At 47.5% G+C, this 20,521-nt stretch overlaps 1 protein-coding gene across 1 annotated transcript; it reads left to right on the top strand.

The window, feature by feature from the left end:
- The first annotated feature begins 13,747 nt into the window (after positions 1–13,747).
- LOC130037685 (glycine cleavage system H protein, mitochondrial-like) lies at positions 13,748–14,258 on the top strand. Its single transcript, XM_056129595.1, has one exon. The coding sequence runs from the start codon at positions 13,757–13,759 to the stop codon at positions 14,255–14,257; it is 501 nt and encodes a 166-aa protein (XP_055985570.1). The 5' UTR covers positions 13,748–13,756; the 3' UTR covers position 14,258.
- The last annotated feature ends 6,263 nt before the right edge of the window (positions 14,259–20,521 follow it).

Below are 20,521 nucleotides of genomic sequence, written 5' to 3'. Positions count from 1 at the left end.
CGTAGTCTTTTCTCCATTTATCTGCAAAGCTCTGCCCCTGCTGGTTTCCTCCTACTGAGCCAAGCAAACTTTGCGGCGTCGACTTCGGCCGCAAGGTGGCGCTCCTCCCCCAGGGGAAGAAGAGCATTGGCCAATTGGCCAACGCGCCCGTCCTTTGGTAGTCTGAGATAGTGTGGAGGATCAGACCAGGTGTGATTAGTAGGGATAACGTGGGGTCCTTCCCCGAAGAGGGAACTTGAAAATTTCTGGTAAGGGAGGGAGAAAGAGCCAAGAAGTAAGCAAGGTTCCTATCAAGTATCCTGAAGGCTTTCTAATTTAGGAACAGAGGCATGACTGATCCAAGGTAGGGCATTGCATAAGAGCCGGTCGCATCCTCTTGTGAAATGGGAAGAGAATACCTAGATGGAGGAGTCTAAGGTAAAACTTGAAGGTCCAAAGCAGTGTGGAATGGGGGTGAATATATATATCCACATGTGTGCCTCAGGATGCCCAGACTATCTGGATGTGGATCACAGAACAGGAAAAGTTGTTCCTTCTACAAGTGACTTGTACACCAGCCAGGTTTTTAAATAGAGTACGTATTTCCTAGCTTTAAAAATGAAAGAGCTGGACTGGAGAGATAGCACAGAGGGTAGGGCATTTGCCTTGCACGTGGCCGACCCGGGTTCGATTCCCAGCATCCCATATGGTCCCCTGAGCACCGCCAGGAGTAACTCCGGAGTGCAGAGCCAGGAGTAACCCCTGAGCATCGCCAGGTGTGACCCAAAAAGCAAAAATAAAATAAAAATGAAAGGGGGATAGAGAAATAGCATCGTCGTAAGGCCCCCTGGATAGTGCCAGGAGTAATCCCTGAGCACAGAGGACGGGAGAGATGGCTCAGTGGACTGGACACTTTGCATGCAGGAGGCCTGACTAGATCCCTGAGAATCTGCATTGTTCCTCATCAATGAGCAGGAGTATCCTTGAGTAACATCGGGTAAGGCCCCAACACCTAAAATAAATGGGAGGGGAAGGTGACGATCTCAGTCTTAGAGCACTTTCCCTGCCTCACACATGTGAGGCTTTGGAGACTCCTGCCAATGCCCAAAAACTCAAAATCTAAAAATACAATAAAATTCTACCTCTAAACATGGGCTGGAGTGATAGCACAGTGGGTAGGGAGTTTGCCTTGCACGCATCAGACCCAGGTTTGATTCCTCCACCCCTCTCAGAGAGCCCGACAAGCTACCGAGTGTGTCCCACCCACATGGCAGAGCCTGGCAGGCTCCCCATGGTGTATTCGATATGCCAAAAAAACAGTAACAACAAGTCTCACAATGGAGATGTTACTGGTGCCCGCTTGAGCAAATCGATGAACAACGGGAGGACAGTGCTATAGTGCTACCTCTAAACATAGTCACAGTTGAAATACAGGGAATTAGTACTTAAACATATGAATTCAGTGGCCAGAGTGATAGTGCAATGGGTAGGGCATTTGCCTTGCATGCGGCCAACCTGGGTTCAATCCCATATGGTCCCCCCAAATACCGCCAGGAGTAATTCCTGAGTGCAGAGCCAGGACTAACCCCTGAGCATTCACTGGGTGTGACCCAAAAGCCAAAAAAAAAAACCCATATGAATTCAGGGGGACCAGGTCAGTCCATATCATATATGGTATATGGTAACAGTTACCTGAACACAATCAGTGTGAGAGGCATCAAAGACCTGGAGATCTCCTAAGGGGACTTCAAATGCTGAGGCAAGGGGAGGAGATACCAGGAAGGATGTCTCTGGGAGAAGTGGTTCTCTCCTTGTGGAAACATTTCCTCCCAGAGAGTGAACTACCCTCCTAAAGTTTGTCTTGCACTGTTTTCTCACTGTGTTGATACCAGATAAGAATCATTGTCAGTGTGCTTATTTCCCCTGTTAAAATCTAAATCGAGGGACCAGCAAGGCACTTACTAACCTAGGTTTGACCCCCAGCACCACCAGGAGTTATCCCTGAGCACAGAGCCAGGAATAAACCCTGAGTACAGCTGGATATGGTCAACACACACATATACAAATATAGAGTAATCAAGACAAATTACTTTTTGGTTTTTGGGTCATAAGAGTGACCCATGGCTGTGCTCGTGTTATCGTAAATGATACTGGGGTTTTGGACCTGGGTTGGCTACATGCAAGGCAAAAGCCCTTAGAATGGAACAAAGAACCTGCAAGAGTCCAGCGTTTCTCCCTACTTACCCAGCTCCTGGAACAGCGTCCCCCCCTCCAGAGGGTTCCTTGGAGCTTTAGCTACTTTTCCTCCACAAAAAGCATCGCAAAAGTGTTTACAAATATGCCAGACATCAGGGTCTTCTGAGGCCCAGCCTCAAACCAGATCCTCTCTCTAGCTCTGCCAGCAGCTAACATCCAGGCTACAAAGTGGCATCAATACTGGGCTCTGGGTCCACAAAAGCCCAGCAGAGGGCTGGAGCAATAGTACAGCAGGTAAGGCATTTGCCTTGCATATGGCTGACCTGGGTTCAATCCTTGGCATCTCATATGGTCCCCTGAGCCCTGCCAGGAGTAATTTCTGAGTGCAGAGCCAGGAGTAACCCCTGTGCGTCTCCAGGTATAACCCCCCCGAAAAAAAATAATGAAATAATTTAGACTTGAAATAATGAGATTTGGCATTTAGTTTGTTATTTCTTTTCTTTTTTTTTTTTTTTTTGTTCTTTTTTTTGTTTTTGTTTTTGTTTTTTGGGCCAAACTCAGTGATGCTCTGGGGTTATCCCAGATTCTGCACTCAGGAATCACTCCTGGCAGTGCTCAGGGGGCCATACAGAATGTCAGGGATCAAATGCAGGTTGGCCCTGTGCAATGCAAGAGTCTTACCTGCTGAACTACTTCTCTGGCCCATTCTTTCTTTTGTATTATTCTTTCTCATTTTTCCCTTTTGCTCAAAACCAGGTTTAATTTGGGCCCTTGTGCTGGTATCTGTGAATGGAAGGAACCAAAGGAGGTTGTCCCTTCCTGCCTAGAACAAGACCTTTAGGTATAGATAAGGAAGGCCTTTAGGACCCCCCCCCCCCCAAGATAGGGCTTTGGGGGCTATCCAAACTCACTCTCGGAATTACCTGGCGCCAGGCAGTGAGAGCCGAGAGACTGGGTAGCACCTTCTGGGATACACAACCTGCTCTGTCAGGCTGGGGTTGATTTGTGGGGGATGCAGATGCCAAGACCTTCCAGGCCAGCATCTCTGGGTCTGTGGGCAATGGCACACATGAAGGTTCTGAAACATCAGGAGTGTGGCCACACCCCTATTTCCACTAATGAATGTAAGTAACTTATGAATGTTACTTGGGCAAGGGCAAGGGTTCCTGGACTCTGCCCCTTTGCTAATCACCCCATTACCCAAGGGGAAGTTGAGGCCCAGGAAGGGCAGAATCTTGCCCAAGGACTGACCCCTTTCTTCATGGTTCTCTGGCTTTGAAAAGGCTTTGACCGCAGTTATTTGCTCAGGGAAGCACAGGAGCTGCGTGACATTCTGAAGGAGTCACAGGTCTTGCCAGTTCTGTGTAAGGCATGGAAATGTTTGTGAAGAGAATCAACGGTTGTGGAATGGGGGTCCAGGGAGACTGCACAGGGGTCAGGGGCCCATGCTTTGCAAGTGCAGGAACTTTGTTTGATCCATCACCACATGGCCTCCCAAAATTTCAAGGTATAACCCGTGGACTCAGAACCACAGGGCCCAAGTGGTATATCTTCAGGTCTGAGCACTAAACCATGTACCCCCATTGGCCAACTGGCCCTCGGGTCTCCTGATCCCTGCTTGGGAGCACTTCCCCTCCACCATTTTTGTTTGTTTGGTTTTTTTGCCACACCCAGCTGTTTTCAAGGCTTATTCCTGGCTTTGTGCTCAGGGATTACTCCTGGTAGGCTCAGGGTGCTAGGTATTGAACCCAGGGTGGGGGGGTGAGGGGGATGGGGGCCACAGCTGGTGGTGTTCAGGGGCAATTCCTGGCTCTGTGCTCAGTGGTAAGCCCTGGCATTGCTCAGGATACCCTATGTGGTGGCAGAGATTTAAACAATGGCAAGGCGAGAACTGTAATCTCTGTATTATTTAGCCTGCTCCCCAACTTAAATTTTTTAAGGACCAGATCCCTGACACCACCCCACATTCCAAGGGTTTTTTGAGCACTGCAAATAAAGTATGCAACATCCAGTCGTTGCTATAGTAAGGGAAAATAATTTGTGGTTAGTAATGTAAAAGTCACACCTACCAACTGGCCCCCTGGCGCCGTGTAATCCCATCAGCGACCAAGACTCTGAGACTACAAAAACCAGCTCCCGGAGGAGAAGAGCGCAGTCTCCAGCCCCCGTGCCTGGCTATTCCTCGCCGGGGCCCTTGGAGGGGAGCGGGTTGAGCTTTCCTCCCCGACCTGGCCAGGGCCCCGGCAGTCGAAGACCTCCAGGACCAGCCACCACCATGCTGAGACCACTCTCCGCACACCTGAAGGTACCGGCAGAGGGACAAAGTCACGTGGGTTCCGGGGCCGAGATCTCCAAGCCTACTCGGATTGGAGTCGAGCATCCTCCACCCAGATCCTCCAAATTCCAGTGGGCGGGGGTCACACCCACCAACTGGCCCCCTGGCGCCGTGTAATCCCATCAGCGGCCAAGACCCTGAGACTATAAAAACCAGCTCCCGGAAACGCGCGGCCGTATTTGCAGCCGCGCGACATCTTATTATGACATCTCATTCCTACTTTGACAAACTGGCAGGCTACCGAATGTAGCCTGCCCACACGGCAGAGTCTGGCAAAGTCCCCGTGGCATACCCAATATGCCAAATACCAGTAACAATGATGGGTCTCATTCTCCTAAAGAGCCTTGAATATAATCTCAGGGCTAGGATGAAGGAGACGTTACTGGGGCCTGCTCGAGGCAATCGACGAACAGGATGATCTGTGATCTGTGATCTGTGAATGTAAAAGTCTCTTTCCAGCACCATAAAGAGAAAAGATTCACATTTTAGCGAACATTCTTACAGGCACTTTGTTAATAATACTTGTTGGGTATTGATAGCAGATGATTTTCCATGCAAGGAATTACACTTTATATTGAGGGTTATACTGGCATAGTCTGGCTTGGTCTGTGCAAGCTTTGTTTCCCCACCCCACACACACATTCCATTTCCTGTCCTCTCAACCATCGGTCTTTCCTGCAATTTAGAGAGTTATAAAATGTATATCAATTTGCGAATGGGAGAGTTTGGGAATGTCTCAAATGGTAGAGCATAGATCCCTTGAGTTTGATCCCGAGAACTACATGGATGGACCACTGGTGTGTCACCTATTTAAAAGGGTGTGTGTGTGTGTGTGTGTGTGTGTGTGTGTGTGTGTGTGTGAAATTACATCCACCACTGTTTCTTCCCTTTGTTACCAAGCATCCTGTGTTCTTAAGATTGATCCATCCAGTTGTTATGTGCTCATCTCGCATGTTGCTCTGTCTCAGGATTTCCCAACCTCCAGCCTTATTGACATTTGAGGCAAGACTATTCTTCACTGGGTTTTGGATTTGGGTTCTCCTGTACATTAAGGAAGGCCTAGCAGTATCTTGGCCTTAAGCCACTGGATGCCAGTTGTGGAAGTTTAAAACAAAAATCGCTCTAGAGGGCCAGAATGATAGTACAGTAGGTAGGGCACTCACCTTGTCCACAGCCGACCCAGGTTCAGTCCTTTTCTTGTTGGCACCACATATGGTCCCCTCAGCCTACCAGGAGTGATCTTTGAGCACAGAACCAGAAGTAAGTCCCCAGTACCAGCAGGTGTGTCCCCTCACAAAAAAAAAAAAAACAAGAAACACAACTCTAGATCTTGACAACTGTCTTGAGGAGGGGGTGAGGAACAAAACTTTACCAATTGATAACTACTGCTTAGCTACTGCAGGAAGGTTTACCATGTGCATTGCCCTCTTCTCTTTTTCCTTCTTCCCTGTGACGAGTACAAGACTAGCTCCTACCAGGCCAGTTACAGTAGAGCCTCCTTCCTCTGCTAAGCACCTATGATATGTAGGACCCCGATCACTCTGTGAATTTGTCTTCCAAAAAAGGATCAGACACAGGAGAATGTGCCACAGTGTGAAGCATATATAGTCTGAGACTAGTTTCCCACCATTCATCATGCCTGCATGCATTATAAAATGAAACTTGGGCTCCAGGTTACCCGTTGGGGCTAGGCAGGACTGTTCATGCTTTGATCCTTTCTCCTACTTCCGACTCCGACCTTTCCACATCTACCCTTAACTTTTAGAGGAAGAATCCTGCGCTGCTCAGTGCCTTGGTTTTCCCACCAGAGGGGTTCAGTGGGAGCACTGTCTAGTTGTTCTCCCACATTCTGAGTTTTCTTCAGAAGAGCAGGACAGGGCTGTAGTGGGTAAGGCTTGTCTTATATGCAGCAAACTTGGAGTTCGATCCCCAGCATCCCATAAGGTCCACAGAGTCCGCCAGGAATAATTTCTGAGTATTTTTATAAGGTTGTTCACAATAATTTATTACATTCAATATTCCAGTACCAATCCCACCACCATTATACCTTACTCACCACATTTACTTCAAATTTTCCCAAATGCCACCCAAGCCTCCCCCAATAGCAGGCCCTAAATTATTTTGTATTGCTTGTTATGAATAATTCTCTAAAAATGATCAAAAAAGTTTCCTTAAGGGGGGCGTTCCGGTCCGTCCTTCACGCCCTACCGAGGTCACCAGTTGCCCCCCGCGAGCGGCTCTCCAGCATGGCCACGGCCCCAGAAGCACAAGGACTTAATGCAGAACCCGGCAGCTTGGAGCAGAAAAGTGAACGGACTATGCGTTAATCCAGGCCATCAGGTCTGTCCGGAGGGGAAAGGGTGTTGCCCCAGTCGCCTTCTCCTCTCTGGAAAGAAAGATGGCGGCCGCATGGGAGCCTTGTGGACAGCAGGTATGAGCCGGGGAACTGGGGGGCGACTAAAACCTCATGGGAAGGGGGGCGTTTCGGTCCGCCCTTCACGCCCTACCGAGGCCACCAGTTGCCCCCCACTAGCGGCTCTCCAGCACGGCCACGACTCCAGAGCACAGAAACCAATTTCTTAACTATCTGACTTTCAGTAGAAATACTTCCAGGGTCAATAAGTAAAATAGCAGAAATCCAAAACCAACATATAATTCTTGAACCCAGCTGTAGAAAGCAAATCACTTCACAATGCTTTTTCAGCATGTCTGATTGGGGGGGGGGGGTAAACTCTAAATAATAGTGGTGAATCTTTTATTGAAACAATGAATCTAATCAAAGCAGATAGAGTGTTAACTAGAATTCATCTGCCCCACAGGGACTGGGAGGGGTGGGGGGTGGGGTTTTATTGGGGTTCTTCATGGTAAAAAATAAGTTTTGGTAAAGGGAAATGTGCTGGATATTTGCATGACTGAGACCTAAACCTGAAAGCTTTGTAACCTTTCCCATGGTGATTCAATAAAAAAAAAAAAAAAAAAGTTTCCTTAGAAGAAAGTGTGTGAAGATTGTTGTATCTCACCATGCAGTTATCAAGCCCTTGTATAAGAGATTACTAACATGCTATTACAGGCTGAGCCTTGTGTGCTAACATTATTTTAATTGAGATCCGTTGCCTTCTACCTTACATCCTATCCAATGTGTACTACATCAGTGGTATGTTGCGGCCGTGTGCTCCAGAAATTCTAAAATTTTAAATAAAGTAACACAGCTGGAGTTAAATTTTTAACTGGATGGTGACTTTGGGGTCTGAGGCATCTCTGAAACTTTTCTTTTTATCTCTTTAGAGATTTATCTGTGAGTCTCTGCATCATGGCCGGTTATGAAGCTTACATGGCATGGTGTTGGAGGCAGTTCCTGGGTGTGACTTCCAGGCTCCTGGATGAACAGGGTGATGGAGGGTTGCTTATCCCTGATTTCATGAGAGCCTGAAGATTTTGGTCACAAAGTCCACATACCTCAGTTTTTCAACAAATTCATTCATGGATGAGGCTGTGGAGATCGACTGTGAGCATGGTGGTGATTGCATTCCAGAGGTTTTTGGTTGCTTGGGCTCTGCTAGGGCAGGTGCGGGGACTCACACGTATATGAGGGCCAAACTCTTTCCTGAATTTTTAAAATTTATTTTAATTATACGTTTAAAAAAATTTACCCTGGTTCATATGTGGCCTGCTTACCTTGCCTGCAAGGAGTTCCAGAGAGAAGTGGCCAGTGAGACGGTGGAGGAGCTGCCACCCTCCAGCCATGTGGCACTGTGTGCCACAAAAGGTCAAATCAAATCTCACAATATTTTCAGAGTTAGGCATCTGGATTACTTTGTTTGTTTTTGGTTTCGAGGCATACCCAGTGTTGTTTGGGGGCTACTCCTGACTCTGGATTGGAGGCAGGGATCATTTCCAGGGGTACCTGGGAAAACTTGTGATGCCAAGGATCAGTCTGGGATTGGTCACATGCAAGGCAAGCAGCTTAGCACCCCGAATTATCTCTTTGTCCTGGGTCAGGACACCCAGGGTTTTAAAGACTGACAATCAATTTGTGAGTGAATGAGTGTGTGTGTGTGTGTGTGTGTGTGTGTGTGTGTGTGTGTGTGAGAGAGAGTGTGTATGTGTGCACCTATGCAGACTGGGGATCAAACTCAGATTCTCATACACGCAAAGCATTTGCTCTACCACTGACATTCCAGCCCAAATTTTACAAAAAAAAAAAAACAAAAAAAAAAACATATGTAGCACTGGAGATGGCAACCTGAGATAGCCTTAGATGGTACCACCTCTTGTGTACCTGCTGAGAAGCTATTATATACAGAGGCCATTGGTGCTGAGTACTTGTTTTGGGATCAAACCAGATCAACCAGGCCGAAATAGCTGGAGGTTCTAGATTGTCAGAACTGGAGGCAGCTGCCTCAAGGCCCTGTGGGAATGCTGAGGCCCAGAGTAAGGGTCGTGCCTACACTATGCCCAGCTCAGGGTTCTTGCCCCATTCCTAGACCTGGCCTATTGCCCAAATGTCGTTGCCTTTTAGTCAATGTTCTTTGGAAACATTGGTCAGTGTGGGGCCTCTTGCCCAGGAAATGGGAAATCCTGTCCAGGGTGGCACACAGACCAACATGTTGCCAACACCCCTTGGGCAAGTCCTAAGTAGGACTTAAAAGGGACTGCATGTAGGAACGGAGGGTAGATGGGACAATGGCAGAAGGTTGGCGGGTGCTCGTGCTCATAGTGGCCTTGGCAGCCATGGCCTGCGTGGCCCAATGCCATTCCAGCTATGAGGACATAGTCAACCAGGCCTTACAGATCTTCAACCATGGGCAGCACGGGAAGCCGCTCTTCGGCCTGCTGCAAACCTTCCCAGAGTCCACTTTGGTGAGTCTAATTGCCCCAGCCAGAGGAGCAAGACCAGCCTTGCAGCAACCAAGAGTATGGGCAGGAGAGGCTGTGGGCAGCAGCACCGAGTGTCCGGTGAATAGGAGCTGTTGTTACAATCATACTGTTTCATAAAGCCTCCCTTTAGGACTGGCAGCCAGATGGCAGGTAAACGCAGGGTTTGACCTAGGGATGAAATGTGGGTCTGGAGCTGGAGGAATATGCAAAAACAGTTTCAAAAGACAGACAAGAGTTAAGGGGTGTGACCTGTCCCTCTCCAGGGGGAGCCAGTGTCCCCTGCTCATCCACCCACCTTTACCTCTCTTCTTGCAGTTGGGATAAAAGGCAGACTCTTGCACTTCAACTGAATGGACCCCATACAGCTCTGAAATGCTGTTCTTTTGGGTGTTTGTTTGTTTGTTTGTTTGTTCTGGGGTATATTAATCCCAGCAGTGCTCAGGACTTATTCCTGGCTCTGTGCTCAGGGATCATTCCTGGTGGGGCTCAGGGATCTGTATGGGGTACCGGGGACTGAACCTGAGCTAGTCTTATGCAAGGCAAGTGCCCTACCTGCTATAATATCATTCTGGCCCTGAAGTGGCATTCTTTGAACAGTTTCCAAAAGCCCCTCATTCCATCAGGCTTGTCTGAGAGCTTTGGTTTGAGTAGAAAGAACAGACCTCTGCTTGGGCCTTTCCAGTTTATCACTGTCCTCTCTCTCTGCCCTGGAAGATGGAGGGTGGAAGAGAGATGATTAGAAACTTTCTCTTGCTTCTCTAGAATGCCACCAACAAGCACCTGTTCAGTTTCCGGGCTAAAGCGACCGTGTGCCAATCAAGCCAGTGGGGACAGGACCAGAACTGTGACTTTCAGGATAACGGGGTGAGCTGAAGAACCCCATCCCACCTCTGGGGAAATATGTGCCTCCCCCCCCCCCCCCGCTCCACCCCCCTGCCATGTGAGGTTTGACTGTGGAAGACCTTTTTGCTTATTTCATTGTTTGCTTTGCTTTGAGGGCCCATATCCAGTGTTGCTGAGGGGGTCTCCCAACTTTACGCTTCGGGTCACCCTTGGTGGCAAGTGATCAAACCCAAGTCCCTTGCATTCAAAGCATGAACTTAGCCCTGTTAGTTCCTACTTCCTCCAACCCTGGAAGGAAGCCTTATTAAAAGCGCCTTCACCCACTACCTGGAGAGATGGTTCAGAATGGTTCAGGTGCTTGAGTCTGATTCCCAGCACTGCAAGGCCTCCCAAGCTACCCTGGGTGTAGCCTGGTGCAGGGGTGGCACCTACAAACATTATTATTTTTCCTTGTTGCTTTTTCTTAATATAAATGATTGGAAGTCCTTGTTAGAAAAAGGAACACATGCCTTTTATTTTTAAGTACTAAATATAAAAGAGAAAGAACAAGTCAGGACCCTTAATCCATCTCAAGGTAGCTGCTTTTGGAGGGGTTTACTACTGACTCTACACTCAGGGATCATTCCTGGCGAGCTTGGGGACAATAGAGGTGCTACAGATTGAACTCGGATAGACCACATGCAAGGCAAGTGCCCTTGTCACTGTACTGTTACTCTGGCCCCACAAAGTGCTTTTTATTTATTTATTTATTTATTGGCTTTTTGGGTCACACCCGGCGACGCTCAGGGGTTACTCCTGGCTTTGCACTCAGGAATTACTCCTGGCAGTGCTCAGGGGACCATATGGGATGCTGGGAATCGAACCTGGGTTGGCCGTGTGCAAGGCAAATGCCCTACCCGCTGAGCTATCACTCCAGCCCAACAAAGTACTTTTTATAAAAATGAAGAAAATGTCATTTTATTGTAGCAGACTAAAAGGACATGGAGAAAGAAAATACAATAGAACAAAAGCTCCATCAGTCCCACTACCAAGGGACAGTCACCATTCCTGCTGATGGTTTGTCATCTGTCATTTTTTTATATATGCATTATTTTTTTCTTTTTGGGTCACACCCAGCGATGGACAGGGGTTACTCATGGCTCTCCACTCAGGAGTTACCCCTGGCGTTGCTCAGGGAACCATATGGGATGCTGGGAATCGAACCTGGGTCTGCCGTATGCAAGGCAGAAGCCTTACCCACTGAGCTATCGCTCCAGCCCCTATGCATTCAATTTTTTTTTTTTTTTACTTTTTGGGTCACACCTGTCGATGATGCACAGGGGTTACTCCTGGCTCTGCACTCAGGAATTACCCCTGGTGGTGCTCAGGGGACCATATGCGATGCTGGGACTCGAACCCGGGTTGGCCGCGTGCAAGGCAAACGCCCTACCCGCTGTGCTATTGCTCCAATGCATGTAATTTCAAACAAACCTAACTGCTCTGGGCGTGCTGACTTGTGAGGCCCTTTTCCAGTGAGTGACCACCTCCATCTGTCCTTGCTCTTCATGACTGCGCCTTACAGCCACAGTCAGGCTCTCCACGGGCTTTGGGGTGATGGCCAAGGTGCGCCTCTGGTCTGAGGAGGATGGGGAAGAGGCAATAGTGGGTCAGGGCGGGCGCATTCTCCAGAGCCAGGATTGCGGGGAACCAGGAGGAGACGTGGACACTGGGGACACTCCTATACCTGTGACCGTTCCCTCACAGGAGGAGCGAGTATGTACCGGCACCTTCTTGCTACCAGGCTCGAATATCCGCATCCTGATGGTCAACTGTGTCCCAGACCAAAGGTCACAGCTGGAGGTGAGTCTCGCACCCCAGGACATAAAGCCGCTACCCCAGTTCCCTCGACCACCACCCTTAGCTGCTTCACCTGTGTCTGTTTTCCTTCTGGCAGCTCTGCCTTAGTTTTTAAAGGATGGCCGAGGTGCCATGTCTGGGCCAATGACTTGGATGTGTGAGGTCTCAGTTTACTCATCTGGAAAATGGGACCCAAAAAGCCCTTCACAATGCAAATTGAAGGGTGGCGGGTGTGAAGTTTATGGAGTGCGGGGGCGATAGAGCTGGAGGATCACTAGGCCACTGGCAGGAGGGCAGGGAGTGGAGTCCAGGGATGGGAGCTGGGGCCAGGTTGGGAGGGACAGTCAAGGTTCTCAAGACATTGGCCCCACTCCTCATTCCACATTTGAGAAAACTGAACCCTCAGTGAAGTGTGCTGGTGGGTGAGTGGAATAGCCAGGAGAGGAGCCCTGGAGTCTGAATTCTCTGGGCTTTGAGAGAAAGTGGCCAGTGGGCACCACTTCCGGGCCCATCACTCACCTCACTGCCTGGAGTGTCAGTAGGGGCACAACAGAAACTTGGGGACACGATTGATGCTCCAGAACTACCCCCACAGGTTCCCCGGGTGAGACGTTCTGCGGGAGCCTCTGAGGAGCTGACAAGTAAGGACCTGCCACCTGCCATCAGGGACATGTACGAGAAGGCCAAGTACGATATCCTTATCAACATCCTGAGACATATCTAGGGCTGGCGAATGAGGACCTATGTTCCCACCATCTTCCATCCCTCAGGGCTCACTCCTGGCTCTGCACTCAGGAATAACTCCTAGAGGGACTTCCCGACCATAGGTGATGAGTCTGCTGTATGCATGTGCCTTACCTACTATACTATCTCTCCAACCCCAATCCATTCCGTTTTTTAATGAAAATTGTATTGGGCTATAATTGACACAATTGGACATATTCAGAATGTGCCTTTTGGAGAGTTCCACATAGTATGTACTGTGAAAAAAAAAAAACAATCACCACGGCTTGCTCTTGAGTCTGTGCTCTCCCTTGAACACACATCTGTATCTCTTTGCTTATTCCTTCTCTGGAGAAACCTGTGTTCTCTCTTGAACACATGCCGCTCTTTTCCTCTCCCCTCACATCTTTCTAAATAAGTTTCAATAAAAACTATCTTGCTTTGCAAAAAAAAAAAAATAATCACCACAATGAAGATAGTGGACACGGCCCTCATCCCCAAATTTCCTTTCACCCCCTACAGTCACAGGCCTGTCTCCCTCCTCCCCCTTTTACTCACTCCGGCTCTCCTTGGGTTACCTCTGGTTACACAGGTTCATTTGCATTTTCCAGAGCTTTAAATAAATGGAATCTACATAGACTAAATGTGTGTGTGTGTTTGTGTTGAAATCCTAACCCCCATAGGATGGTACTGGATGAACCAGTATAGAGTCCTCAGGACCCGGTTAGTGCTCTCGCCGACAAGACTGGGGAGCTCACCACCTTCCCCTTGGTTGGTTTTAGTTTATGAAATTCACTTTATTTTCTACTTTGCTGTTGTGAAGAGCAGGCTTACGTATGTCAGGTTGTAGTGCTAGCCGGATGTCATACCTCTTTAGTTATGGTGTGCAAGCGCGCACACGCACACACACACACAACCTTGGCTGTGGGGTGCATAGAAATTGCTCGTAGTCCCGCACCCTGCATCATGGCGCTGCGAGCCGCGTGGAGCGTGCGGGCAGCCGTCCGCTGCCTGCACGCCACGCGCGTCCGGGCCTGGGCCCCGCGGGCGGGTGCCGCGCGGACCCTGGGCGCTGGCGGGGCGCTGCGGGCCGTGCGAAAGTTCACAGACAAACATGAATGGATCACAACGGAAAACGGTATCGGAACAGTGGGAATCAGCAATTTTGCACAGGAAGCTTTGGGAGACGTCGTTTACTGTAGCCTGCCTGAAGTCGGGACGAAGCTCAACAAGCAAGATGAGTTTGGTGCTTTGGAAAGCGTGAAAGCTGCTAGTGAACTCTATTTGCCTTTATCAGGAGAAGTAACTGAAATTAATGAAGCTCTTGCAGAAAATCCAGGACTTGTCAATAAGTCTTGTTATGAAGATGGTTGGCTGATCAAGATGACACTGAGTAACCCTTCAGAACTAGCTGAACTGATGAGTGAAGAAGCGTATGAGAAATACATGAAATCTATTGAGGAGTGAAAATAAACCAGTATGAAAACACGTAAAAAAGAAAGAAATTGCTTGTAGTATTGGATTTCAGACCATAGAGCTACCAGGATTGTGCTTGGTGTGCGTGGTGATACCGGACATTGAACTTGTGGCCTTATGCTGGCACTGCTGGTACTAGTAACCCACTGAGCTAGGCCCCCCCCCCCGCCCAGGTCTCCCACTCTAACCCCTGACCCCCTTCCTTGGCCCTTTTGCCATGGAGGACATACAGTGTGGACTGCCTTCTAGAAGCCAGGAAGTGGGCTTTCACTAGACACATCTGTAATTCTGGTACACCCCAACCAAACGTGCACCCACACACTGCCACAGCAACAACAAAGGGAAGGGAAAGTAAAGAAGAAAAACAAAACGAGTCTATCCAGTTGTCTCTTCAACTGAACTGTTGGATCTAACAGAAGCAGATGTTCTACACAGAACCAAAGAGAGCGCTCTGCTTGCAATGAAAGGGCTGTTTGTCCCCAGATCTTCCATCCCTGGGGCCACACATCTTTTCTGCTATGGAAGCTGTCTGACTTGTCTCCCCAACAATTCCAATAGGAGACCAGGGTCCAAGACCCTGGGGAACCACTTGAGGGATCTGCATGGGAGGTAGGGATTGATCAGTAGCTTCACTATTTCACGCTTCTTGCTGTGCTAGCAATGGACAGTAGAGGGTGCAAGGGCGCAGCACGGAGATTAGCTAGGAGGCCATCACCGGGAAGGTGGGTGCAGAGAGAGAGAAGCAGAGATCACAGAACTTGGTCCAGATTTGGTCGATGGAGAAGATAGAGTCGAATGACTCATCCCTTGTTCCCTCCCAAGCCTACCCGAGATTAAGTGAGTAACAGGAGGATATGAGTACTATTGAGAGTGGGGACATCCAGTGGTGACATTGGGGCATATTCAGGTGAAGAGGTGACTCTGTGCCAACCCAAAGATAAGACCCCAGATGCCTTCCTCACATAGCAGAAAGGGTTGAGCTCTGAGTGAGGCCTCTTATCATTGGAGGTTAGAAAGAGGCAGAATGGGCACTGCAAGAGTGGATGGAGAACAGAGAGGATCTCTGAGGCAAGGAGAGGGGAGCCTCTGCAGACCAGGCAGGGCGTGCGGGGCAGGGGCTTGTGACGATTTAGCACCCTTAGGCTGTCACTGTAATCCCGCTGGTGGGCCAGAAGGAATGAAAGGCTTCCTTGGTAGGAAGCTTGTCACAGTGTGGTGAGCAGTGGTTAGCACAGGGAAGGGACCACTATGACAATGATAGAGGGAAGTGGTAACTGTGGATGAGGACTATGCTGAAAGGAGATAAAGTTATATGCATGATACCCTCTTGGTAACAGTACTGCTAACCACAGTGCCTAAAAGAAAAACGAAAAAAGGAAAAAGTGCCTGCCAGAGAGGCAGGCTAGGGGTGGGAGGGAAAATGGGGACTTTGGCAGAGGGAAGGACAACTCGTGAAGGAATGGGTGCTCAGACATTGTATGCCTGAAACTCAATGATGAATTTTGTAATTCATGGTGATTAAATTTAAAAAAGACATAATATCCAGGGGTTGGAGTGATGGCACAACGGGGAGGGCATTTGCCTTGCACATGGCTGACCCGGGTTCAATTCCCAGCATCCCATATGGTCCCCTGAGCACTGCCAGGAGTAATTCCTGAGTGCAGAGCCAGGAGTAACCCCTGTGCATTGCCGGGTGTGACCCAAAAAGCAAAAAAAAAAAATGAATCAGGTGCAGAAGAGAAAGACCAGTGGGTAAGGCACTTGCCTTGCATATGGCCGACCTGTGTTCAGTCCCTAACATCTCATATGGTCGCCTGAGTTCTACCAAGAATAATCCCTGAGAACAGACACAGGAGTAAGCCCTGAGCACTGCTAGATGTGGCCTCAAAATAAAACACAAAAATAAAACCACAAAACCGTATGAGTCAATACTATTTTAAGCATGTGACCCAAGTGATAATTCATTTTCATTTCATTTCATCATCCTGTTATTCGTCGATTGCCTCGAGCAGGCCCCAGTAACGTCTCTTTCATCCTAGCCCTGAGATTATATTCAGGGCTATTTAGGAGAATGAGACCCATCATTGTTACTGGTATTTGTCATATTTGGTATGCCACGGGGAGTTTGCCAGACTCTGCCCTGTGGGCAGGCTACATTCGATAGCCTGCAAGTTTGTCCAAAGTAGGAATGAGACAATAAGATGTCATTTAAAAAGTTTTGATAAGATGTCGCGCGGCCGCGAATGCGGCCGTGCGGTTCCGGGATCTGGATTTTATAGTCTCTGAGTCTTGGCCGCTGATGGGATTACACGGCGCCAGGGGGCCAGGTGGTGGGTTTGACCCCCGCCTACTGGAATTTGGAGGATCTGGGTGGAAGATGCTCGACTCCAATTCGAGTAGGCTTGGAGGTCTCGGCCCCGGAACCCGCGTGGCTTTGTCCCTCTGCCAGTACCTTCATGTGTGCGGAGAGATAATAAGTGATAATAAGTTGTTTTTTTTTTAAATGTTTTTTTTTAAATGTTTGCTTGAGAGAAAACCTGGGGCCATTGATGGAGAGGTGGGGTTATGTGGGAACACTGCATGCCTGAAACAGTATTGTAAACAACTATGTAAATCACAGGGTCTAAAAACAAAACCAAAGTGAGAATGCTAAGGAGGTGGGGAAGAAGGAAGAAGAACCTTGGTTCATGGGTGGAGGGAGACTGACACTGGTGGTGGATTTTGAGCTGGAACCTTGGATGCCCAAAACCTTGGTATTAACAGCTTTGTAAATGAGTCCCTAAACTGAAAAAATATAAGAACTTTTATAATGCGAAGAAACTACTAAGAAAACAAAGAAGGGCTGGAGAGAGATTAAAGGAGGTAAGGCATTTGCCTTTGCAAGAGCTATGTTGGCCATGATCCTGGTTCAAATCCTGACACCAAAGATGATTGGCCACTTGAGCACCAGGCAAAGAGCCAAAATAGTGCCCCCTGAGAACCCTGGGTATGCTCCCCCCAATAAAAACATCAAAGGAAAAAAATGAAAAGATAAACCATATTCCGGGAGCAGCAGAAAATATTTGTGAATCACAGACCTAAAAAAGAACTTGTATCCAGAATATGTCAAGAATTCTTACAAACTCATTAAGACATTTGGTCCAATTTTAAAATGGAAAATGTTTTAGTAGATATTTGATTTAATATACATGTCTAATAAGCACATGAAAAGATGCTCAAAACCATTAGTTGTTAGAGAAATGTTAGCTAAAAGCACAAGATATTACTTAAATCCACTAGAATGGCTAGAATCAAAATGAAAGACAATTCCATGAGTTGACTAAGATATAGAGAAGCCAGACCTTCAGACATGGCCGATGAGAGTGTAAATGGTACAGCTACTTTGAAAAAGTTGGTCAGTTTCTAAAAATGTTAAACATAAACTTAGTATATGGAATTACCCAGCATTTCTATTCCTAAATTCTATCCTAAAACAATATGGACATTCCTTCAAAAACTAGTAATTGAGCTTCCATATGACCCTGCAATACCACTTCTGGGAATATATCCTGAGGGTGCAAAAAAGCACAGTAGAAATGACATCTGCACCTGTATGTTCACTGCAGCACAGTTCACAATAGCCAGAATCTGGAAAAAACATGAGTGCCCGAGAACAGCCAACTAGTTAAAGAAACTTTGGTACCTCTGCACAATGGAATACTGCACAGCTGTTAGGAGAGATGAAGTTATGAAATTTGCTTATAAGTGGATGGACATGGAGAGTATCATGCTCAGTGAAATGAGTCAGAAAGAGAGGACAGACATAGAAGGACTGCACTCATTTGTGGAATATAAAATAACATGAGATGGACATCCAAGGACAGTAGATACAAGGGCCAGGAATGTTGCCCCCATAGCTAGAAGCCTGCCTCATGAGTTGGGGGAGAAGGCAGCTGGAATAAAGAAGGGATCACTAAATCAATGATGGTTGGGGCAATCGTTCAGGATGGGAGATGTATGCTGAAAGTAAAGAACCAAACATGATTACCTCTCAGTATCTGTATTGCAGACCATAATGCCCAAAAAATAGAGAAAGAGTATGGTGGAAATTGTCTGCCATGGAGGCAAGGTGAGGGTTGGAAAGAGGAGGTATACTGGGAACATTGGTGGTGGAGAATGTGCACTGGTGGAGGGATGGGTATTTGATCATTGCATGAATGAAACTCAAACATGAAAGCTTTGTAACTGTATCTCATGGTGATTCAATAATAAAAAATAAAAAATAAATCTCTATCCTAAAGGACTGAAATATAGCCAATATGTTCAGAAGGGTTTATACATAACAGTTCCAAAGTAGGAACAATCTAAATATCCATCAACTGCTGAGGGAGGGCAGGAAATGAATACATAACGTGACCTGTTCATATTGGGGAACACTGTTCAGTAAAGGGAACAAACCACCGATACATTCTACAACATGGATAACACAAAAACAGACACAAAGATTCCATAGGATATGTTTCTTGAATACTAAATATCTAGGAGGGACAAATTGTTGGGTGCTAAGGGTTAAGACAGAAAAAGACATGATGTGGGGTTGGGGTGATAGTACAGTGGGTAGGACACTTGTGTTGCCTGTGTTTGATCTTGATTTGATCCCCACATATGGTCCCCGGAGTCCCACCAGGAGAGATCCCTGAGTGCAGGGCCAGGAGTAAGCCCTGAGCACTTCCTAGTGTGGCCCCCAAACCAAAACAAAACAAAAAAAGAAAAGAAACGACAAGATGGGTGGTTTATAGCACCTTTAGATGAAAGATTGCTGTGTCTGAAGCTTAATGCTGCCCTAGTCGGGGATCCTTTCACTGTTCTATCTCTGCTCCCCCTTTTGGGCCCAAACCTGGAGATACTCAGGAGTCACTCAGGAAATCTCAGGGGTTACTCCCAGCTCTTAGGAATTAGTCCTGGCAGTGCTGGGGGATCATGTGAGATGTCAGTGATCGAACCCAGGTTGGCTGCATGCAAGGCAAGTGCCCAACCTGCTGTGCTATCTCTCCAGCCCCTTAGAGCCCCAGGTTAGATTCCCGAGCACAACCTGGTCCATCCAGCACTGGCAAAAGAAACCCTGAATACTGCTGGGTGTGACCCCAAACCCAAAACAAACAACTCCCCCTAAAATAAAAAAACAAATTAAATAAACCTACCGCCCTCCCCCCCCAAAAAAGAACCTACCATGGTGCTGTGACTATATTCAAGGTACAGGAGAGGAACTTATGCTAGACTCTGGGTGAGAGATAAACAGGTCAGTGACCTGGAATGAAAGTCAAGGACAAGGAGAGGGTGGGCACCAGGCTGACCTGAGATGCTATCCTGTTGGAAGAACGTCTGAGACCCCTGAGGAAGGCTAAGTGGGAAGAAGCAGCCTTCATGCTATGGAGCTAGGAATTTATCCACAACTGCAAACCTAGAAAAGGAGAATTAAATAGAGAAAGCTCCATTTGAGAGAAAAACAACTGTATGCCATTAGAGAGGGAATTAAGAACACTTAAGTCTGGGATAATTTTTCTGAGAACTATGTAATTCCCTTCTAATTGGTTGGTTACATAATATAGTACTGGGGCAGTAGTAAGAACTGGTTAGTACTTGGCTTTGGGTGGAAGAGGAGTGGGATATATTGCTAGGAGTTATGTCCCAAAATGATTTTAATTGTTATGCTAACGTCATTATCATAATCCCCTAAAATATCATTTAATTAAGGACACCAACATCTTCATAGGGTAAAGTTTATGAAGGCAGAATCCATATGCTATTAGGACTTAAAAAAAATTTTTTTAAAGAACTGAGATATACAAAGTTATTGATAGTTGAGTTTTAGGCATATAATATTTCAATGATGATCCCACTAACAATGTCAGCATCTCTCACCAGGGTTCCCAGCTTCCCTCTGCCCCCACCCCATTAGGTCCTGAGTAATTAGGAACCACAGTTTAGTGCTGACTATAGGATTAACTGCCAACATCTGTGCTGAGAAAGGTTGGGAGAACACATGCTCTGGTCCTGAGTCTGTAAAGGTATGCTCTTTTTTTTTTTTTTTTGCTTTTTGGGTCACACCCGTCGATGCACGGCTCCTGGCTCTGCACTCAGGAATTACTCCTGGCGGTGGTCAGGGGACCACATGGTGTGCTGGGGATCGAACACCCAGGTCTGCTTCGTGCAAGGCAAACAAACACCCTACTCGCTGTACTATATAGCTCCAGCCTCCCTGAGGCTGTAAAGGAT

Source organism: Sorex fumeus, unplaced genomic scaffold (genome assembly GCF_029834395.1).
Source record: "Sorex fumeus unplaced genomic scaffold, SorFum_2.1 ptg000072l, whole genome shotgun sequence".
In the NCBI taxonomy this organism is placed as follows: Eukaryota; Metazoa; Chordata; class Mammalia; order Eulipotyphla; family Soricidae; genus Sorex; species Sorex fumeus.
Note: the sequence above shows the minus strand (reverse complement) of the source record. Positions and strands in the feature narration are given on the sequence as shown.